Raw genomic sequence first — 23758 nt, forward strand, 5'->3', positions numbered from 1 at the left:
CATATTAGTGGGCACGCCAGCTCAGCTCTGGGGCGCATGTGCACGCCGGCCAGCTGATTTTCGGGCCTTCTGGGCCCACCAGAAGTAGGGAAACAGGCTGTTTCCCTACGGGTGGGGAAGGCCCGTTTTTCTTTCTTACCTGGCTCCAGATCCTCTGTGTATCTGGGAATGGCGAAAACAGCCTTTCCCACTTCCTTGGAGACCCTACGGAGGCTCAAAGGGCCCATTTCCCCACTCCCGGTGGGACAGGAAGTGACGTTTTTTCCTGTCCCCAGCCTCCAGAGACTCCTAGAGAGGCTCCTAGAGACTCCTAGAGCGGCTCCTAGAGACTCCTAGAGAGGTTCTGAAGGCTGGGGACAGCAAAAAATGTCACTTCCTGTCCCACCGGGAGTTGGGAAATGGGCCCTTTCAGCCTCCGTAGGGCCTCCAAGGGAGTGGGAAAGGCTGTTTTCGCAGTTCCCAGATACACAGAGAGGATCTGGAACCAGGTAAGAAAGAAAAACGGGCCTACCAAGCCATCATGTGCCAGGAGTGGGGGGGGGAGCGGGAGGGGGTTGCGCACACATGCGCGTGGGCACATGTGCGCGCGACCCTCCCCCCCCTTCCTGGCACGTGGTTAGCCATCCCTGACCTAGTTGGAGTTATTAAATGCACCATGCTAGAAAGGGGGACACTGTGAGACCCACTTCTACATTTTGGCCCAAAGCAGGGGTCTGCAACCTTAAACACTCAAGAGAGCCATTTGGACCCATTTCCCACAGAAAAGAAAACACCGGGAGCCACAAAACCCTTCCCGTGCCTGACTATTTCTTGAGTGGCCACAAAACTAGCGTATGTAGTTGAATTAAACGTTCCGTTTTCTTCTGAAACTTTTCTTGGATTTATCCATGGTTGGCCTACTGGGGGTTGAAAAGCTCAATAAATTGCGTGCCGGTGGGTGTTGCACATTGGCGGTTGTGACGCATATTTTGAGTGACAGGGAGCTGCAGCAGAGCGATGAAAGAGCCACAAGCGGCTCCAGAGCCACAGGTTGCTGACCCCTGGCCCAAAGCAAGCTGGGCCACGGGTGGGCTTAAAATTTTTTAGCAAGGGGTTCTCTGCCCAGTTGCTGGGTGGACGTGGTCTAGTCAGCCTCCTGTACCATGGTGGTGGTGGTGGTGGTGTTTTGTTCTCCCCGGGCTCTGGAGGCCTTTCTTGAGCCTCCGGGAGGGTGAAAATGTCCTCCCCAGGCTCCAGAGGCCCTCCGTCCTTCTTGAATTTCTGGTAGGCCCGTTTTTTGCCCTCCCCGAGTCTCCGCGCACACCCTGCACTTATCTCCATCTAAAACAGGCCATGTGGGGACTCCTGGGAGCGGTGGGCGGGACCAGCCAGGAGTGGGATTTGGGGGCTCTCTGAACTGCACAGAATCTTAGCTAGAGGTTCTCCTGAACCCCTGCGAACCTCCGGCAGCCCACCCCTGGCTTAGGTGATTTCGAACCAGCATTCTGTTATGACCCAGGTCGCCTAAGCAGCGGCAGGCTTCAATAAGAGTCCTTTTATTGGTTTGTTAAACTCCACAACGAACAGCCCTACAACTGCCGGGAAGGCCCTTCCCCAAATTTCCCTGTAGGCCGCCAGCCACAGTTCCAGAAACAAAAGCCACTACAGTACAGGTCATCCTTGACTTACGACCGCAATTGAGCCCGAAAGTCATGTTGCCGAGTGAAACGTTTTGTCAAGTGAGTTTTGCTCCGTTTCATTACGATTTTCCTTGCCGCCGTTGTTAAGTGGATCACTTCAGGTATTCATTTAGTAACAGGGTTGTTAAGGGGGATCCGGCTTTCCCCGTTGACTTTGCTGGTCGCAAAAGGGGAATCATGTGACAACCCCCCCTCCTTCTGGGATATTGGAACTGTTATAAATGTGAATTGGTCGCCAAGCGTCTGAATTTTGATCCCGTAACCGTGCGGGATGGTCGTAAGTGTGAACAATGGTTGTAAGTCCCCCTTTTTCAGTGCCGTTGAAACTTCGGACGGTCACTCAACGAACGGTCGTAAGTCGACTCCCTGTACAAGGCAGGGAAAGGAACTGGCACGCTGGGTTGGAGAAAGGACGCTCGTATCCCGAGTCATTTCAAACGGTCAGCGAACGCATGGTGGTAAGTCGAGGTATTTCCTCCAGATTCTTAGCTTGCAACAACAGGCAGGAGCAAAACCAAAGAGAGCATCCTTTATTGGGGATGAACAGAACAACGAGGGGACAAAGGAACAAGAGGGGAACTGGAGTAGTGTCCTGTGGCCTTCAGATTAACGTATCTTCCCAGGGTCTTTTTTTCGGCGGCGGCTTGCTAGCCTCGAGCTGCACATCCTTCAAAGGGTTCTCGGCAAAAGTCTGACGCAATGGCCCTGCGAGCAAACAAACAAACAAACAAACAAAAAAAAAAGAATTTTCAGGATTCAATCTGGGTTGGTTACCCAGGACCAGAGGTTTCGTCTTCCGAGCTTTCGGACTGATGCTGGAGCCCATCCTCAGGGAAATTCTCTCTAGCAGAGTGTGAGGGCTATTCGATGTGTAGTATTTACATGGCGCCTGGGTTGTGTGTGGCTTTTTAGTTGTTGATTGGGGTTGTGATGACCCGGGGTGTGGCACAAAGGCAACACAGCCAGAGAACTGGTATGAGTCCCTTTATTGGCACCAACTTTGCCCCCAGTGTCCTGTTTACTCTCTGGTCTGGAGAAAAACTCTCCCCCAAACCTGCAGCAGCTTTTGGCTGCAGATACTCCAGTCCAAATGCTGTAAGCAGAATGACCGCAATCAATCGCTCCAGCAGGGCAAGATAAGGAGTTCCAGAAGCGAGGATTAATTCCAGCAAGACAAGATAAGCACACAGAAGCATGGCACTAATTCAAACAGTCAGGAGGAATGCCAGGAATGCAGGCCCCAACTCTCAACACTAGATGAATTCAGTGTTTGTTCCCGACAAACGTCCCTCCCAACTGCCTCTCCTTTAAACTCCATCCCCAGGTGTGCTTTTGAAGGGAATCGGGGCCCTTTCCTTCCTTGTAAGCCATGCAACCCATGTTGCTCTCTTCTGCGTTCTTCCCTGCACGCCCTAGAATGAGGAGGGGGGTGGGCCTTGGTCTTCATCTGAACCCCCTCTTCCTTGTTCTACCTCTCCCCTGCTCTGCCCAGCCTCACTTTGCCCTTCCCCAGTTTCCTCCACAGCCAACGGAGCCACTCTCTGCTCTCTCTCGGCTGTTCATCTTCCATCTCAGATTCAGACACCGACGGGGGCATGACAGGGGTCTTGATGGCCAGCTATTAAGTCACTGGCTATTAAGGCTCCTAAGTACTTGATGATAAGGGAGAGGTAAATCAACTTTCCTGTTGACCGACAAGAGGAACGTTTCTCAGGCTTCGGTTGTTTCCCTGGCTGTTTTTGTCCCTGCTCAACCAACAATTTTAGTAGCTGCCAAATTGAATGTAGGTAAATTGAACGTTCAAAACCTCTGGTCCTGGTGAATGACCTAGATTGACACTTACAGCCTGAATGTAGAATGTGTAGCTCCGTAGCATCAGAGTGTGTTAATATAATGCAACTGGCAGTTGGAACAAAGGGGGAGGAGGAGTAGATTGTCCCAGCCTGCAGCATCCATCAGTATTCATCTGGCTAGCATCCTGTCAGTATGTGAGAGAGTTGAGGGGTGTTTGGAAACTCAAACTGTATTTGCTGTGTGAGAAAGGAGGCTGGGCGTGGTTTAGCTCAACTGTTCTGCAGTAAAGCTGCTTGCTGCTGTGAAAGTAAAACTGAAAGTGAAACTCCTCTCATCTGCTTGTGTTTTGCATTTGGAACAGATTTCTTTTCAGGTGGGGAGGGGGAGTACAATTCCTTAGCATCAGAGCGTATTAATAATAATATAAGAAATACTAATGCTCTGATGGTCAATTTGAAAAATCCTTTCTTAGTGAGCACCTAGAAGCCACGAGGAACATACATGGCAAATTTCAAGTTTGTAGGCTTTACGGTTCTGGAGATTTTGTGATTACGGCGTGAGTGGTTTTCGCGTATGTATGTATATATGTATGTATGTATGTATGTATGTATGTATGTATGTATGTTTACCTGTATATTTGACATGTATATTTGGAGTGGTGCGATGGCCTAGAAGTGGAGCTCTCGGCTCACAATCAGGAGGCTGTGAGTTTGATCCTAGGTAGAGGCAGATATTTCTCTCTCTGGGCACGATGAGAATATATCTGCTGAATATAACTCCGCATTGGCAACAGGAAGGGCATCTGGCCAGTAAACACTCAGTTCCATTCAGTTGCCCAGACTCCACCCCTCAGGGGATTATGGAGTCATTAAAAGAGGATGATGTATATTTGCCTTCATTCGTGAAAAATAGGAATTCCTCCCCAAGGCAAGCCATCCAGCTTCCTTCTCCAACTTCAAATCTTGAAGCATTAAATACAGGTAGTCCTCGACTTATGACCACAATTGAGCCCAAAGTTTATATTGTTAAGTGAGAAATGGGTTAACTGAGTCTTGTCCCATTTTACGACTTTTCTGGCCACACTTGTTAAGTGAATCATTGTAGTTGTTAAGTGAGTGACAGAGTTGTTAAGTGAATCTGGTTTTCCCATGGACTTTGCTTGTCAGAAGGTCGCAAAAGGGGATCACATGAACCCTGGGACACTGCAACCGTCATAAATGTGAATCAACTAAGCATCCGAATGTAAATCATGTGACCGTGGGAGATGCTGCAAAGGTCATAAGTGTGAAAAATGGTCATAAGTCCATTTTTCAGCGCTGTTGTAACTTTGAACGGTCACTAAACAAACTGTTGTAACTGGAGGACTACCTGTACAGGTAGTCCTCGACTTACGACCACAACCGAGGCCAAAATTTCTGTCACTAAGTGAGACATCTGTAAAGTGCCCTGTTTTACGACCTTTCTTGCCAGTGTTGTTAAGGGAATCGCTGCACTTGATATGTTAGTAACCAGGTTGTTAAGTGAAACCGGATTCACCATTGACTTTGCTTGATCACATGACTCTGGGACACGGTCATAAGTCAGTCATAAGTGTGAGAAACATTTGAATTTTGATGACACGATCGTCATGGGGATGCTGCAAAGGTCGTCACCGCGAAAAAAGGCCATGACTCCATGTTTCAGTGCCATTGTAACTTTGAACGGTCACTAAACAAAACCGTCGCTAAGTCGAGGACTGCCTGTACATGTGGGTTGCCAAGCGCCCCGAATTTTGCTCACGTGACAGTAGAGATGCTGCGATGGCCCTAGGTGGAAGCCCCGGTTGGCAAGTCACTTTTTTCCCCCCTAGTGCCGTGGTTTAACTTCGCACGGTCACTAAACGAACAGTCGTAAAACCCATCCAAGTGACTTACCTGATGCTGCTAACATCAGGTGGTTTTTGATGCGGTCCTCTCGTTCTTGGAGTCGTCTTTTGGCCTGGAAGCCCTCCCACCCTAGAAAAGAGAAGGAGGAGAAGGAAGGCTGAGGTTGTACATCATCAGTGATGGGATTCAGCCGGTTCGTTAAATTGCTGGCTGGCCCCGTCCCCTCCAGTAGTCCCCACGCGCCCCGTTTTTGCTCCCAGGAAGCTTCAGGGAGGCCTCATAGGCCCAAAATGGGGCACGAGGGTTTCTGTGCTGCCTTCCCCACATGGCCTGTTTTTGCTCCCAAGTCACGCCCCCTGGCCACGCCCAACGAGCCGGTCATTAGGGCAGAGAACCGGTTGTTAAATTATTTGAATCCCACCACTGTTCCATCATGCAGTGAGAATCTATGTTTTGCCTACACAGTATGTCCTTTTTTTTTTTGGCCATTACTAGTTTCCAACTGCGGTGTAACATATGAAACAGTCAGTTCTCCATATTTGCCACGCGCTGAAGAAGAAAAATGGGGAAACAAAACTGCCGCCAGGGAGGACACACACACAAAAAAGACACTGCAAAGAAAACCAAGAAAATCTCAGGATCTGTCACTTTCCAGCTAGTCTTTATCTCGGACCACTGTCTTAGCCAGAAGCTTGGGAGAAACCCCCAAAATAAACCAGGAATAAACCACGGTATCAAGGGTTAGACATGAGTGGTGCGGTGGTCTAGAGGTGGAGTTCTCGGCTCACAATCAGGAGGCTGTAGTTTAATCCTAAGGTAGAGGCAGATATTTCTCTCTCTGGCCACGATGAGAATATATCTGCCGGATATAACTCAGCACTGGCAACAGGAAGGAAATCCGGCCAGTAAACACTCAGTTCCATTCAGTTGCCCAGACTCCACTTTGGGGTCGAAAAAGACAATGATGACGATCAAGGGTTAGACATATTCGCCTTAACAGATTAACAGAGTTGGAAGGGACCTTGTAGGTCATCTAGACCAACCCCCACAAGCAGGTGACCCTACACCATTTCTAACAAACGGCAGTCCAATCTCTTTCTGAAAGCCTCCAGTGATGAAGCTCCCACAACTTCTGAAGGCAACTTCTGTTCCATCGGTTGATTGCTCTCACTGTCAGAAAATGTCTTATTTCCAGGTTGAATATCTCCTTGGTTGGTTTCCATCCATTATTCTTTGTCTGGCCTTCAGATGCTTTGAAGAATAGTTTGATTATCTCTTCTTTGTGGCAGCCCCTGAGATATTGGAACACTGCTATCATGTCCCCCCTGGTCCTTCTCTTAACTAGACTAGCCATGCCCAGTTCCTGCAACCATTCATCGTATATTTTAGCCTCTAGTCCCCTCATCATCTTGGTGGCTCTTCTCTGCACTCTTTCTAGAGTCTCAACATCTTTTTTAGAGTGTGGTGACCAAAATTGGATGCTGTACTCTAGGTGTGGTCTTACTAAGGCTCTGTAGAGCGGTATTAGTACCTCCCTTGATCTTGATTGTATCCCTCTGTTAACACCATTTAGGATTGCATTGGCTTTTTTGGCTGCCGCCGCACACTGCTCATATTTAATTGGTTATCCACTAAGACTCCAAGATATCAGAATAGAATAGAATAGAATAGAATAGAATAGAATAGAATAGAATAGAATAGAATAACAAAGTTGGAAGGGACCTTGGAGGTCTTCTAATCCAACCACCTTCTAAATAGCAGTTATTGCTATTAAGCCTGGTTTCACCCAAACTATATGTCTACTTTTGGCTTTTCTTGCCTAAGTGTAAGACTTGACTTTTCTCTATATTGAATTCCGTTTTTTTACAGAGGGCCTGGTTTTTGATTCGGTCGAGATTCATCTGAAATACTCTTCTCATAGTGAAAAGAAAATCAAATTAATAAAGGAAATCGTACGTTTCGGGGCGGACCTTAAAGAAGGACATAACCCAATCCCAGCCTTCCAACCTCTTTTTCTCATCTCTCTCACCCTCTTTGAAGTTGTCGATCAATCCTTTCTGCGTCTGTCCCGCCGCGGGCTTGTGAACTTCCTGTTTCGGGATGCGGAGAAAAGTGCGAACGGACGGCAAGCGTAACAGCAATACTTGTCCCAGCGAGTACAGGTTGGATGTCAACCAGTAGGTGAAGACGGCCTGCAGGAAAGGCAATAATAATAACAACAACAACAACAACAACAACAACAACAACAACAACAATAATAATAATACTTGAAAAGTATTGAAGGCAAAGCTGACCAGAAACTAACTTGGAACTGGTTAAGATCAGGAGTACTGAAAAAAGAAACAGAAAGCTTTATTTTGGCAGCTCAAGAACAAGCCCTAGCCACAAACTGCATGAAGGCAAAAATTCAACATGTTACCACCAACAGCAAATGCCGCCTCTGCAATGAGAAAGAAGAGACAGTCGACCACCTGATCAGTGGGTGCAGCAAAATTCCACAAACTGACTACCTACAACGCCATGACCGTGTTGCTAAGATCATTCACTGGAAATTGTGCCAGAAGTTTGGATTTGAGTACAGCAAAAACCACTGGGAACATCAGGTTGAGAAAGTTTTAGAGAATGAGAAACTCAAGATCTTGTGGGCCTTTAGGATTCAGACTGACAGGCACTTGGTCCACAACACACCTGACATAACAATAGTTGAAAAGAAAAAAGTATGGTTCATTGACATTGCAATACCTGGTGATGCACGGATTGAAGATAAGCAGCAAGAAAAAATCACAAAGTACCGGGACTTACAAATTGAAGTTGAGCGACTGTGGAAAAAGAAATCGTGTGTTGTCCCGATTGTAATTGGAGCCCTTGGAGCAATACCCAAAGGGCTACCCCGCTATTTAGAAATTCTAAATTTGCCGGACTTGAACATTTTGACTCTACAAAAAACCACCTTACTCGGAACAGCTTACATCCTCCGACGATACCTTAACAGTTCCTAGGTCCTTGGTTAGGACTTGAGCTGCTGAGCTATTAACCAGCCTCAAAGGCTGTGAATCTCACTAAAGATTAACTAATAATAATAACAATAACAACAACAACAACAACAACAACAATAATAATAATAATAATAATAATAATAATAATAATAATAATAATAATAAGGCTTACATCCTCCGACAATACCTTAACAGTTCCTAGGTCCTTGGTTAGGACTTGAGCTGCTGAGCTATTAACCAGCCTCAAAGGCTGTGAATCTCACTAAAGATTAACTAATAATAATAATAATAATAATAATAATAATAATAATAATAATAATAATAATAATAATAATAATAATAATAATCCTAAACACTTGGGAAATGTTTGACTAGTGATTTGGGATACGAAATCCAGCATGGTCATCTTGTTTGCTGTGTATACGGTCTTAAATAATAATAATAATGAAAATAATAATAATAATAATAATAATAATAATAATAATAATAATAATAATAATAATAATAATACAAAACACCACCCTACTCGGAACAGCTTAAATCCTCCGACGATACCTTAACAGTTCCTAGGTCCTTGGTTAGGACTCGAGCTGCTGAGCTATTAACCAGCCTCAAAGGCTGTGAATCTCACTAAAGATTAACTAATAATAATAATAATAATAATAATAATAATAATAATAATAATAATAATACATAAAAAAATACAGGGGTCCTTGACTTACAACCGGCCGCTTAGTGACCGTTCAAAGCGACCCTGGCCTGGGGAAAAGTGACTTAGGACCGTTTTTTCCACAGTTACGACGGTTGTGGCTCACCAGCGGCCAGCGGAGCACAGTGAGGAGGTTGGGGAGGAACTTGGGCCAGTCCTAGGGGCTGGGGAAAGCTCGGATGAGGGCTCTGCGTCGGAGGCAGAGAGGGAGTTAGACTGCAGCAAGACAGAGGAACAGCTGGAGCCCGTTCCCAGTGTGCGCATGCGCTGAGCTGCCGGAAGACAAGAACAACTCAGAAAGCAGGGTCGACTTGGGAGTAAAGCCACCCTTTGGAGGTGATTGGCCCCTCCCATAGGAAATAAAAGAGGACTGAACGGGGAGTGGGCTTTTGCAGGAAACAATTCGTTTCCGTGACTCTGAGAGACTCTGTGCCAAGTTTTGCCTTGTACTGCCTTTGGAAACGAGTTCCGTGGCAGCTTGCCAAGCGAGATAAGGTCTGTGTTGATAAGTATTCCTTTGAAAAACTGTTTGGACAGGCCTTGCCGACTGTGAATGAACGTAATTCGCAGTCGTGTAAATAAAAGAGGTTTTGCTGGGACCAAGACTCTGCTTCTTGCTTTTTAAGGGAGCCTAGGTCAGAACGACCTCTGCAAATGAGGAACTCGTTCGGTAGCCGGGAGGGGTAAAGGAAGCGAAGGGTTTCACACAATACCCAGTGCAGTAGAACACAGTGCACAATATCGCAATCAAGGAACAACCAACTTAGACAAAGCACCCGACAGGAAACAACCGATGATTTTACCTAGCTGGATCACGAAAGGTCTGCAAAAAAACAACCAAGCTCAGAGGACTCCACAGCCCTTCTCCACTTCCTTTTTCTTTCTTCGTTCATCCCCCTTTCTCCTTTTTCCCTTTCTTCCCCTCTACACCACAAATGCCACTCTTTTCTAGCACTGATGTTGTTCCCTAGTCTATATATATAAAAGCAAAATAACCAGTCACGCATCATCATGAAATCTCCACAACCGTAAAGCTTACAAACTTGAAATTTGCCATGTATGTTCGTCTTGGCTTCTAGGTGCTCGCTAAGAAAGGATTTTTCAAAATGACCATCAGATCATTAGTATTTCTTATATTATTTATTATTAACATGTTCTGATGCTAAGGAGTTAGACGTTCTACTCTCCCTCCCCACCTGAAAAGAACTCTGTTCCAACTGCCACTTGGGTGTGGGCATGGCCAGCCCGTGACTCATCCGGCCTGCGGGTTAGGAGTTTTAGACATTCTACATTGAAAGGGAAAGAAGAGGATAAGGTAGGAGAGGCTTCTGTGGGGCAAGCCTGAGGGAGAGAAGGGGAAAGGAGAGGCCGATTGTAACTACTCATTAATTTTCAAGCTGTAAGTGTTGATTTATTAGGCCCGATCACATAGTTTCATAGTGGAGCAAGGGTATCCAGCTAGTTGGGTCATGAAATATTCATAAGAAAATAACTAAGCTCAGAGGACTACCTGGTCCTTCTCCTCCTTCTCCACCTCCCCTTCTTCTCCTCCACTCCACAAACTAATTGTTCCTGATGATGTCACCGAGCTTGTTACCTAGCACTGAGGATGTTACCTAGTTGGGTGATGAAATGTCTACAAGAAAACAACCAAGCTCAGAGAGCACCACAGTCTTCCTCTTCTTCTCTGCAAATCCCACTCCCTTCTACTGGTAGCACTGATGATGTCCCCTAGGTGGGTCATGAAACGTCTGGAAGAATACAGCCCAACTGAAGAGAGCCTGAGGGACCAGACAGTTCTCCTTCTTGTCTCTGCAAACCCCACATACTTCTAGCACTGATTATGTTACCTACTTTGGTAATGAAACGTCTGCAAGAAGGACCCCCGAGTCTTCCTCCTCCTCCTCTTCTCTGCAAACTCCACACACTCCTAGCCCTGATGATGTTCCCTAGTTGAGTCGTGAAACGTCTGCAAAAAACCCCACCCGTCCCATAGATCGCCAGCCAAGCATTTCCCCATAAAAAAAAGAAAAACAAATAAAAAGACGTCCAGAAAATATGCAGGTTTCAAATCACGCCAAGGCCGCGCGGTTTGTGGTGCCCGCGAGCAATCGGTGGCATTGTGTAGCACGTATTGATGAAGGGAGATGCTCCTTCTTTCTTACCGTTGGGAAATTGATCGTGATCGGCAACAGCAGGACAGGCATCGCCCGGAAAGCTGTTTTCATCATGTGGTAACTCGGGTTCGAGACGCCCGTTTCTGCCCCAAACTGCAAAGGAGAGAGGGAACAACATCATTACATGGGCAGTTTCGATATTTTCTTTTTTTACAGGTTTATATATATTTATAAGCATTTTTGAAAACAGGGTATGAATGCAGGGTATGTCAGGTACACAAACAAAGACCAGAATAATAATAATAAAATATATTAACACATGAACTCATAACAGTAACTAGTAACAGTAGCAGTGAATATAATATAATTACACTTGTCTTAGATATAATTGTAATAGTATAACCAAATAGTTTAAACTGGGTTTTCTTATATTTACGTTTTGTAGATTATCATACTTATAGTTTGAAAACCATTTCTATTTTAATACAGACATTCATAGTCTTTTTCCCTCTAATCCCTACCCATTTTCTCTAGCCACTTATAAAAACTGTTCCATATCCGGTAGCATTCGGATAAAGAAGATAAAGTCTTCTTTATCTTTAATTTTAAAAGTTAACTTATCCATTTCAGCACATTCTAAAATTTTCCAAACCACTTCTCCGTCTGGCGGAGTGTTTTCATTTTTCCAGTACTTAGCAAATATGATCCTTGCCGCTGTTAGTATATGTAAAACTAAATATGTGGTCCCTTTATCGTAGCCCTCTGGTATTATTCCCAACAGATATAATTCCGGTTTCGAATCTATATTCTGTTTAAGTTATTTCTTCCAGCCAATTATGTAATTTCTCCCAATTCTTTTGTGCTTTACTGCACGTCCACCACATGTGGTAGTATGTGCCCGAGGACTGATTGCATTTCCAGCATTTTGTAGACAAGTTATTAAACATTTTTGCCAGTCTTGCTGAGGGTTAGTGCCACCTTTTTTACAGGTTTCTCAATCTTGGCACCTTTAAGACCTGTGGACTTCAACTCCCAAAATTCCCCAGCCTGGCTGGGGAATTCTGGGAGCTGAAGTCCACAGGTCTTAAAGTCGTCAAGCTTGTGGAAACCTGTTCTACAAATTCCTCTTTTCACATCTGTCCCCCCTCGAACCCCTTGAATTCTCCCTTAAGGGGATCATTCTGAAATTTAGGCTGGCCATTACAGAAAAAAAATGGTTAATGTTTTGGTAGGTTCCTGCCGATTTCGAACTCGGATCCAGGCATCGGAGAGGAGGGAGTTGTGGCAACTTTAAGGGGAGGCTAAAATCGAGGATTGCCTTGAATTCCCCCTCACTTTCTTTAAAAAAAGATTTTATTCCACTTTTATTATTTTTCTTAAACAAGGTAGTGAACATGAGTAAAATTCCTCTTTCCTACACAACAACAACTCTGTGAGGTGGGTTGAGCCGAGAGGGAGGGAGTGGCCCAAAGCCTTTGAACCAGCTTCCATGACTAAGGCAGGACTAGAACTCATGGCCTCATGCTGATTGGTCCAAAGTCAAACCAGTCAACTTTCATGCCTAGGGTGAGACTAGAACTCCCCATCTCCTGGCGATTGGGCCAAAATCACTCAGTCTATTTTCGTGCCTAAGACTGGACTAGAACTCTTAGTCGCTTGGCGATTGTCCCTAAGTCACCCAATCAGTTTTCCTGCCTAAGGCGGGACTAGAACTCCCTGTTGCCTGCTGATTGGCCCAGTCACCCAGTCAGTTTTCCTGCCTAAGGTGGGACTAGAACTCCTCGTTGCCTGGCAATTGGCCCAAAGTCACCCAGTCAGTTTTCCTGCCTAAGGTGGGACTAGAACTCCGTTCCCTGGTGATTGGCCCAAAGTCACCCAGTCAGTTTTCATGCCTAAGGCGGGACTAGAACTCCCTGTTCCCTGGTGATTGGCCCAAAGTCACCCAGTCAGTTTTCCTGCCTAAGGTGGGACTAGAACTCCTCGTTGCCTGGTGATTGGTCCAAAGTCACCCAGTCATTTTTCCTGCCTAAGGTGGAACTAGAACTCCCTATTGCCTGGTGATTGGTCCAAAGTCACCCAGTCAGTTTTCCTGCCTAAGGTGGGACTAGAATTCTGTTCCCTGGTGATTGGCCCAAAGTCACCCAGTCAGTTTTCCTGCCTAAGGTGGGACTAGAACTCCTCGTTGCCTGGTGATTGGTCCAAAGTCACCCAGTCATTTTTCCTGCCTAAGGTGGAACTAGAACTCCCTATTGCCTGGTGATTGGTCCAAAGTCACCCAGTCAGTTTTCCTGCCTAAGGTGGGACTAGAATTCTGTTCCCTGGTGATTGGCCCAAAGTCACCCAGTCAGTTTTCCTGCCTAAGGTGGGACTAGAACTCCGTTCCCTGGTGATTGGCCCAAAGTCACCCAGTCAGTTTTCCTGCCTAAGGTGGGACTAGAATTCTGTTCCCTGGTGATTGGCCCAAAGTCACCCAGTCAGTTTTCCTGCCTAAGGCTGGACTAGAACTCCTCATCGCCTGGCAATTGGCCCAACGTCATCCAGTAATTTTTCCTGCCTAAGGCTGGACTAGAGCTCCTCATCGCCTGGCAATTGGCCCAAAGTCATCCAGTAATTTTTCCTGCCTCAGGCGAGACTAGAACTCCCTGTTCCCTGGTGATTGGCCCAAAGTCACCCATCCAGCGTTCATGTTTACGATAGAACTAGAATTCCCAGCACCCCGGTTTCTGGCCTAGCACCATAACCGAGTCTTACCTCCAGAACAGCCCACATGGTGGCAGTTGTTATCAGGGGCAGAGCGTAGTAAGGATCCGAGACTGTGAGATCCGTGAACCACAATAGTCCCCCTGTCTGCATGCTGGGCACAGGACACTCCGCCATTTTGCGTAGGGCGAAGAAGAAGGAGATGAAAATGGGAGTCTGAGACAGAGGAGGGAAGAAGAGGTCAAGCCCGTAAACCGTGTAGCTAATACAAATTCCAAGCAGGTTAAGGGTCAGGGGGTCACTTTGTGGAAACTGACCTGGACCAAGGGTGCGAGGAATCCTACTTTAGGATTAAGATTATGGGCTTTCTGATACTGGTTCAATTCCGTGTAAGCCTTCATAACTGGGAGATGAAAGGAGAAATAGTTTCAGGATGAGCACTATTGAGTCAAAATCCTTAATTTTATCTTTTTCTTTCTTTCTTTCTTTCTTTCTTTCTTTCTTTCTTTCTTTCTTTCTTTCTTTCTTCATTCTTTCTTCCTTCCTTCCTTTCCTTCCTCCTTTTCTCTTCCTTCCTTTTCTTTCCTCCCTCCTTCCTTTCATCCGATTCTTCCCCTCCTTCCCCACCCTCCCTTCCTTCCTCTTCCTTCCTTTCTCCTTTTCTCTTCCTTCCTTCTTCTCTTTCTTCCCTCCTTCCTTTCTTTATCCCATTCTCCCCCTCTTCCTTCCTTCCTTTTTCTTTCCTTTCCTTTCCTTCCTTCCTGCCTTTCTTCATCCCATTTTTCTCCTCCTTCCCCACCCTCCTTCCCTCCCTCTTCCTTCCTTTTTCCTTCCTTTTCTTTCTTCCCTCCTTCCTTTCTTCATCCCATGCTCCCCCTCTTCCTTCCTTTTCCTTTCCTTCGTTCCTTCCTGCCTTTCTTCATCCCATTTTCCCCTCCTTCCCCTCCCTTCCTTTTTCTTCCTTCCCTCTTCCTTCCCTTTTCTTTCTCCCCTCCTTCCTTTCTTCATTCTATTCTCCCCCTTCCTTCCCTCCCTTTTTCTTCCTTTCTTTCCTCCCTCCCCCTTCCTTCTTTTTCTTCCTTTTAATTTCTTCCTCCCTCCTTCTCCTTCCTTCCTTTCATCCCATTGTCCCTCCTTCCCTCTTTCTTTCTTTCTTCCTTCCTTTTTCTTTCCTCCCTCCCCTTCCTTCTTCTTTCTTCCTTCCTTTTCATTTCTCCCTCCCTCCTTCTCCTTCCTTCCTCCCATTCTCTCTCCCTCCCTTCATCTCATACTCCCTTTCTTTTCTTCATTCCATCCCCCCTCCCTCCCTTCCTTTTCCACTCTTCTTAACTGCCCCATCTCCTTCAGATCTCCCTAATTTTCTTCTGCTAAGTGTTTCTGCAAAACATCCTGACCCCTTCAAAGCCTTGGCAGCCCCCTCCCCCTCCCAGCCCCTTTTGGTCTCCCCAGTTTCATCAAATCCTTCTATTCAATCCAGAACATTTCTTGCCTCTCCGGGGTTTTTTTTTTTAAACTGCCCTCTAAACTTACATTCTTTCTGATTCCCCGACTTCCTGGCATCACTGATTTTGGAATTCATCTCGCTCATTTGGGGGTAATGGTTGTTGAGAATCACGGCCTGTCGCTGGCATTTCACAATGATGGGGAAAACCAAACAGCGGGCCAGGAGCGTTCCTAAAAAAAAAATTAGAGACTACTAATTAGAAATTACTCTAGAGAGTTACTTCCAGGAAAATTTCAGCAAGCTGAAATTTCCCGAGAATGCAATTCCTGACCGAGCTGATCAAAACTTCCCTGGTTAATGCTTTCTTGATTATTTATTTATTTATTTACTAGTTGATAACCCGGCGTTGCCCGGGTATTTATTTATCCCAATCCTGTGTTAGACAAGAAAAGGAATGAATTATATCTATAGTGTCAAATCAATCCCTATTACCAGAGGGAACCCCCTTGTGGAGTAGTGTGAAGCTGTTACCATGGCAATTCCACTGTGCTGTACAGTAGAAGCCAATTTAAGGCACAACAGGCTGTATCTTAACAGAACCTGAATCCAAAATGCACACTATCACTGTCAAAAGTACTGTGATTTGACACTATAGATACAATTCATCCCTTTCCATTTCAGCAGCTCAGCCGTTCCAGAGTTATGCTGGCACACACACACACACACAGACACACACATGAGGGGTGTTAGGGGTGTCTAACCCTCACAGTATTTTTTTCCAGAGACTAAGTCATCTGTGTACCAAGTTTGGTTGAAACTGCTCGAGGCATTCCAGAGGTATGCTGGAACATACATACATACACAGACACAAACAGAGCTATATATAGATCTATTATCAAACAAATGTATGCAGCTGCCCAATGCACACAGAAGAGACTCAGAGAGGTTTACAAAATTGTAAAAAAAAAAAAATCCACTGTATAATAAAATCAATTTCACAACAACAGCAACCCACTTCACTCCCATGGCAGTTAACACAATCAGATCAGCCACAAGCAAATCTGTCTGCAATTAGGGGGGCCCTGAGCCTGCTGACAAAACTGCCGTTTTTAGGGTCTTTTGAGACAACTGTCTATGGAGATTCTCAAGTCATCCAGGTTGTGGTTGTCCCAAAGTGGTTTTTTTTTTTTGGTCAAGAAGCAACTAGACTTTCTGGTTTTTCTTTCTGAAGACGTTTCACTTCTCATCCAAGAAGCTTCTTCAGCTCTGACCGGATAGTGGGGAATGGAAGGTTTTGAATTCCTTGCAGACAGCTGGTCATTTGTATCCTTTTTTAGAGAGTCGTTGAGGCCGCTCGGAGGTTTATAAATACCTGAAGTATTGCAGGCCAACTCTGCTGACTGCCAACAGTTCGATTCTCACTGGCTCAAGGTTGACTCAGCTTTCCGTCCTTCCGGGGTCAGTAAAATAAGGACCCAGATTGTTGGGGGCAACAGGCTGACTCTGTAAACCTCTTAGAGAGGGCTGTAAAGGGGTCTACAAGTCTATGTACTATTGCTATTCTCTGGCGAACGAATCTTTTACTCATTTTTAACTATCAAGCTAAAAAAACGTCGTTTGTATCCCGATCTGCTTAACGACCCCGGCGGTGCTCTTTACCTCCTACAATGGCTCCCCACCAAGGCAGCCCCAAGTCCAAGTGCAAAGACTCCAAGATCTTCATGATTAGACCCACTGGACTGAAGCTTCCCAGACCCAGTTCGGCCAAAGTCGATTCTTCCGCAATTTGGCTAATTTCCTCCAAAGGAAGGATTGTCTCTACCGGCGCAGTTGCTGCGGCTTGAGCAACCTGAAAGAGGCAAAAGAGGATATAGATCAGGGGTGTCCAAATAAAGGCCTGTGAGCTGGATCCGGCCTGCGATGTAGTCGGATCCGGCCTGCGGGGCCGTCCTGGAAAATATAAGGGGACGGGCCGCGTCGCTTCGACCCAGTCTACCCAATGCAGAGGAAATATTATTATTATTATTATTATTATTATTATTATTATTATTATTATTATTATTATTGGTTAATCTTTAGTGAAATTCACAGCCTTTGAGGCTGGTTAATAGCTCAGCAGCTCGAGTCCTAACCAAGGACCTAGGAACTGTTAAGGTATCGTCGGAGGATGTAAGCTGTTCCGCGTAAGGTAGTTTTTTGTAGAGTCAAAATGTTCAAGTCTGGCAAATTTAGAATTTCTAAATAGCGGGGTAGCCTTTGGGTATTGCTCCACTGGCTCTAATAATAATAATAATAATAATAATAATAATAATAATAATAATAATAATAATAATAATAATAATAATAATAATAATAATTATTATTATTATTATTATTATTTCTATGCCACCCACTCTCCGAGGACTCTGGGCGGCTTACACCAAAGACAGTATACTAAATAGCATATTGCCCCCAACAATCTGGGTCCTCATTTTACCCCCCTCGGAAGGATGGAAGGCTGAATCAACCTTAAAACCGGTGAGATTTGATCCGCTGATCTGCTGAACTAGCAGTCGGCTGAAGTAGCTGCTGTACTGCACTCTAACCGCTGCGCCACCTCGGCTCTTTTATTGCTTCAGCAGTTTGGGGAGTGGTGTCAAACTGGCCACGCCCACCCAGTCGTCCATGCCCAGGGAGTGGCATCAAGATTGCCACGCCCCACCAGTCAGCCACACCCACCCAGCCTCCTTAGGTCAGTGACGGCTAACCTTTTTCTCGTTGTGTGCCGAAAGCGTGCGTGCGTGCCGGCACCCATAATGCAATGCGGGCCCCATGCGCATGCATGCATGACCCCCCCCCCATGCTTCCCCCGTGCATGTGCACACAACTCCCTGCCCGTTTTGGGCTTAGTAGGCCTCCTTGCAGTCTCCTGGGCCCAAAAACAGGCTGGGGGGGCCCACTAGGGGGCCCTAGTATGTCTCCGGGCAGCCTCCTGGGTCCAAAAACGGACCGCGGGGGGTGGGTGGGTGCGCTGCACCCCTGTGCTTTCTCCCCACCCTCCAGACATGCGTGCGTGACCCCCCCGTACATGCATACACATCTGCCGCATGCGCCCCCCCCCCAGTGGCTGGTGGGAGGTGCGCACGCGTGTGTGGTTGAGCTGAGCTGGGCAACGGCTCGCATGCCTGCAGAAAGGACTCCGCGAGACAGCTGTGGCACACGTGCGAACCTATGGCACGCGTGCCAGAGGTGGCACACAGAGTCCTCTCTGTGGGCACTTGTGCAGTCACCAGCTGGTCTTTGCAGGGGCGCCTGAAAAACAGCCCGAAAAACAGGTATGCCGGCCAGTTGATCTTCAGGTTTCTGGCGCTCCGGCATGCACCCATGTTCCAGTTTCGGCACTCTGTGCCGAAAAGGTTTGCCATCACTGCCCTAGGTCAACCACAGCCCTGACGCGGCCCTCAATGAAATTGAGTTTGATACCCCTGATACAGACGGTTGCGGGATCCCAAACTCACACGTCTCTTTGACCTCTCATGGCTTCCAAGCTGACAGGTGCGTTACCTGCGTCCCTGCGGCCGCCGCGGTGCTCTGATGTCGGATTGCGGGTCTGAAAAGCACAACGTAACAGTTCTGAGAATGCTGCGGAGAAGCTAACCGGGCTTTGACTTGGGACCATCCTGGAGGGATGGACGTCCGGTGAACCTGGAAAGGAATAGCAAATAGACCTTAAGGACGTATAGCAGGCGGTCCTTGGGTTACGGCCACAACCGAGCCCAAAATTTACGTCGCTAAGGGAGACAGCGGTGAAGTGAGTCTCCCCCCCTTTTTATGACCTTCCTTCCCACCGTTGGGTTTTTCTTTTTGTCATAACGCCTTTTATTAGTTTATCAAAATATAAAATACAAAGAGAAATTTTAAAATGTAATAGAAAACGGGGGAGGGAAAGAAAGATGTAGAAAGAGGGAAAAAGAAAGAAAAAGGCATCGATTTCCAACCCTCTTTAGCACAGCGGACGATAACGTCACAACTTCCAACTTTTACTTTTTTATTGTATATCGTAGCCATTTCTATAGCAAGAAACCGAGTCTTCTGTTTGAGCTGGGGGTTGGATCAGAAGACCTCTCAGATCCTTTCTTAGCTCTATTCTGATTATTAGCTAGTTGGGTCATGAAATGTCTGTAGGAAAACAACCAAGTTCAGGGAGTGCCAAGCAGCCTGTTCCATTCGATCACTCCCTTCCGGCACTGATGGTGTTACGTAGTGTGGTCATGAAACGTTTACAAGGAAACAACCCAACTCAGAGAGCACCAAGGACTTCACAGTCCTCCTCCTCCACTCTGCAAACCCCTCTCTCTTCTAGCACTGATGACGTTACCTAGTGTTCTGTCCCCCTTCCCCACACAGGCAAACACACAACCAGGTACGCCTGCCAAGATTTTATTAAGCAATCAGACTAGAAACCCTTGCAGATAAGAGTTTTGGCAGTAAACTGCGAAATGCCTGCCAAGTCAGTTTTCACTCACAGTCAGCAAGAGAGAGTTTATCCTCAGTCCGGTTCAGTAGCAAAAAGTAATCCACGAAGCAAGAGTTAGCCAAGGTCCAATCCAAATAAGCACAAGCCAGATTTCAGGTAACGCGATGTGACTCTCAGGTTTTTAACTTTGACCGTCACAAAGCCTGAAGAGCAATCACACCCACTTTTATTCCTTGTGGGGTGTGGCTCAGTGACTCAGCTCAATCTCTGGCCCTCCCACGCCTCTTTCGTTGCTGCGCACGCTTCTCCCTCCGACGCTGCTTGGGATCAAGCCAGGATTCATCATCCTCGCTCCCTATCTGTTGTTGTTCCGATATGCTTTCCTCCTGGCATCTCCCAGGCTGTTCCTCTTGGCCTTTGAATGGAACCTGGGGCATTGCCAGAGAGGAGGGTCCTGGAGAGAGAGAGGCCTTATCAGTTCCTCCCCATCACCTTCTGAGTCATCTTCCTCTGTTAGGACAGGCTCGGGAGTCGGGGTCACAACACCTAGTCAGAATCAGAAAAAAGAGCTGGAAAGGGCCTTGGAGGTCTTCTAGTCCAGCCCCATGCTCAAGCAGGAGAGCCTATACCACTTCGAAACGCCTGCAAAGAAACAACCCAGCTCAGGAAGCACCAAGAACCCCACAATCCTCTTTCTCCTGTCCTCTGCAACCTCCACACACTTCTAGCACTGATGAAGTTACCTACACTGGTAATGAAATGTCTGTAAGAAAACAGCCAAACTCAGAGAGCACCAAGGACCCCCACAGTCCTTCTCCTCCTCCCTCTCCTCTTTGCAAACGCCATTTCCTTCAAGCACTGATGATACTACCTAGTTGGGCCATGAAAAGTCTGCAAGTAAACAACCTAGCCCCAAGGTCCTCCTCTGCTCTGCAAACACCACTCTTCTCTAGCAATTTTCATGTTACCTAGTCAGAATAATCAGAGTAGAGCTGGAAGGGACCATGGAGGTCTTCTAGTCCAGCCCCCTATTCAAGTAGGAGACCCTATACTATTTGGAAACATCTGCAAGAAACCAGTCAAACCTAAGACTGTCGGAGCGTAAATTAGCCCCGTTTCCCCCCCTGGGGTAATTGCACCTAATTAGAGGAGGATGGATCTTGTTTTCCATGCTGTATACTTTAAAGAAAGAAAACCAAAATAGATATTCTAATAAACATTTTATTATAAAGAAATAAAACAAACTTACTAACTACATTTTTACCGGCAGCTGATATCACAGACGAACAAAAAAAAAAAAAAGAATAAATCAGGAAATTAGAAAAGAAAGAATGTAGACATGCGCAGTAGCTCAAAATGTTCACAAGACTAGTCTTATCTCTGTTGCTACAGAGACGTGATAAAGTTCTCTGGCAGGCTACCGTAAGTCTTAGGATGGAGGCTCGGCTGACAAACACATAATGCAGTGACAAAGACAGCCCCCAATCCTCCTCCTCCTCCTCCTCTCTGCAAACCCCACTCCCTTCTAGCACTGATGATGTTACTTAGTCTGGTCATGAAACGTCCGCAAGGAAAACAACCCAGCTCAGGGAGCCCGCAAGGACCCCACAATCCCCCTCCTCTGTGCAAACCCCACTCCCTTCTAGCACTGAAGATGTTACCTCGTGCGGTCATGAAACGTCTGCATGAAACTAGCCAAACTCAGAGAGCCCCAAAGACCCCACAATCCTCCTCCTCCTCCTCTTCTCTGCAAACCCCACTCCCTTCCAGCACTGATGATGTTATCTAGTCTGGTCATGAAACGTCTGCAAGGAAACAACCCAGCTCAGGGAGCCCCCAAGGACTCTACACTCCTCCTCCTCTTCTCTGCAAATGCCATTCCCTTCTAGTACTGACGATGTTACCTAGTCTGGTCATGAAACATCCTCCTTCTCTTTGTCACATCTCTCCCTCCCTCCCTCCTTTCTAGCACTGATGATGCTACCTAGTCTGGTCATGAAACATCTGCAAGGAAAACAACCCAGCTCAGGGAGCCCCTAAGGACCCCACAATCCTCCTCTTCTTCTCTGCAAACGCATATTCCCTTCTAGCACTGATGATGTTACCTAGTGTGGTGGTGAAACATCTGCATGAAACTAGCCAAACTCAGAGAGCCCCAAAGACCCCACAATCCTCCTCCTCTTCCTCACATCCCTCCTCCTTTCAAGCACTGATGATGCTATCTACTGTGGCCATGAAACGTCTGCAAGGAAAACAACCCAGCTCAGGGAGCCCCTAAGAACCCCACAATCCTCCTCCTCTGTGCAAACTTCACTTTCTTTTAGCACTGATGATGTTACCTAGTGTGGTCATGAAACGTCTGCATGAAACTAGCCAAACTCAGAGACCTCCAAAGACCCCACAATCCTCCTCTTCCTCACATCCCTCCTCCTTTCAAGCACTGATGATGCTATCTACTGTGGCCATGAAACGTCTGCAAGGAAAACAACCCAGCTCAGGGAGCCCCTAAGAACCCCACAATCCTCCTCCTCTGTGCAAACTTCACTTTCTTTTAGCACTGATGATGTTACCTAGTGTGGTCATGAAACGTCTGCATGAAACTAGCCAAACTCAGAGACCTCCAAAGACCCCACAATCCTCCTCTTCCTCACATCCCTCCCTCCTTTCAAGCACTGATGATGCTACCTAGTGTGGTCATGAAACGTCTGCAAGGAAAACAGCCCAGCTCAGGGAGCCCCCCTCCAAGGACCTCCTCGTTGCAAAACAGGATGAACTTCAAGCAGGCCATTTCCCTGCTTTGCAACCTTCAGGGTTCAACCTTGCAGGTAATACAAGAGCAACAAACAGGAGGGAAACAGGCTGAGATGATCCCCTCAGCCCTGGTTTGGGCCTAAGTTCAGGCCCTGAGGGGAGGCGGCGGAGGAGGAGGCCAGCGGAGCCTCTCTCGTCCTTGGGACTCCCCGTCCGACACCCGAGGAGACCGCCAGTCAACTCAGTCCTGGGTCAAACCGGGCGCTTCGCCTGCAAGGACGAGCAGCGCAGGCCTGAGGCGGGCCCGGTGGACTACATCTCCCATCAACGCGAGGGGCGCGTGACGTCACAGGGCCCGGGTCTACCCACCTGTGCGTGAAGCCCCCCCGCCGAGATCCACGCTCGCCGCAGCGCCCCGAAAGCCGCCATGGTCTCCTTTTGCGGAGGAACCGGCTGTCTCGTGATGTCACCGGAGCGCGGAAAGGGACGCGACGCTCCTTCCGAAGCCGCCGCGCCCATCTTAGTTACGGGCAAGGCGGCTTTTTTTTCTTCTTCATCTTCCGGGAGAGGCGATGCCCTACGTTAAAGGGTCCCTTATCTCGCGAGTTTCCTCCTTAAAAATCTGCTGAGTTGATGAGCGGAAAAAATAAAATAAAATATGACTCGGAGAATCGAACGCCGCCCCACCCCTTGGTAAAGATTAGGCTGAGGTTAAGGAGCGGCCATGTTTGTCGCGGGCACTTCGACCGTTCCTTTGCCCGCCATCTTTGTTGCTGTCGAGGCGAAGCACGGCCATATTTCTCGCGGGCAATAATGGCTGCATGCTAGGTTCGGGCAACTCCTCCCAGCCTTCCCATAGGTGTAGTTTCCAATCCTGATTGCTTTAAGGCACGTGACTATCGCGGCGGTTAGAGCATCCACATTCTGATTGGCTGGCAGGCCGGCCGGCCACCCACACTCCTCCTTCCGATTGGCTGGCTGGCCTCCCACCAATCAGAAGGACCTTCCCACGTAGCAACAAGGCAGAAGGAGCATTTTGGCGGGCTGCGGACTGAGGAGGTACGTTATGGAGGCGGGTTCGATTTTTTTGGCGGGTCCGATGAAGGAAGCTGAGGAAAATTTTTGCCTTTTGGTACAACTGGTTAAGCGGAACAATTGCCACCAGACTTTTCCTGAATTTTATTTTATTTTATTTTTATTTTTTTGCCTGTGGAAAAGTGATTGTGAGGAGAAAGGAGGTTATGGGG

At 47.1% G+C, this 23758-nt stretch overlaps 1 protein-coding gene across 1 annotated transcript; it reads right to left on the bottom strand.

Moving 5' to 3' along the window:
- Window positions 1–2188: 2188 nt before the first annotated feature.
- Window positions 2189–23030, bottom strand: OXA1L (OXA1L mitochondrial inner membrane protein). Its single transcript, XM_070954795.1, has 10 exons — window positions 22881–23030; window positions 18848–18988; window positions 16964–17153; window positions 15391–15534; window positions 14178–14263; window positions 13912–14076; window positions 11209–11313; window positions 7368–7530; window positions 5387–5467; window positions 2189–2384 (listed from the first exon to the last, which is right to left on the bottom strand). Exons 1-10 carry the CDS (start codon window positions 23028–23030, stop codon window positions 2281–2283), a joined length of 1329 nt encoding a protein of 442 aa, XP_070810896.1. The 3' UTR covers window positions 2189–2280.
- Window positions 23031–23758: the final 728 nt, after the last annotated feature.

Source organism: Pituophis catenifer, unplaced genomic scaffold (genome assembly GCF_029215685.1).
Source record: "Pituophis catenifer annectens isolate HBS135680 unplaced genomic scaffold, rPitCat1.0.hap2 SCAF_15, whole genome shotgun sequence".
NCBI lineage: Eukaryota > Metazoa > Chordata > Lepidosauria > Squamata > Colubridae > Pituophis > Pituophis catenifer.

Coding starts and splice junctions, on each gene's coding strand:
- OXA1L (XM_070954795.1), bottom strand. CDS start 23,030: ATGGGCGCGGCGGCTTCGGAAGGAGCGTCGCGTCCCTTTCCGCGCTCC. Junction 15,535..16,963: donor GTGGGGAGCCATTGTAGGAG/GTAAAGAGCACC, acceptor TTTTTTTTTTAG/GAACGCTCCTGGCCCGCTGT. Junction 2,385..5,386: donor CCTGATGTTAGCAGCATCAG/GTAAGTCACTTG, acceptor GTTTGCTCGCAG/GGCCATTGCGTCAGACTTTT.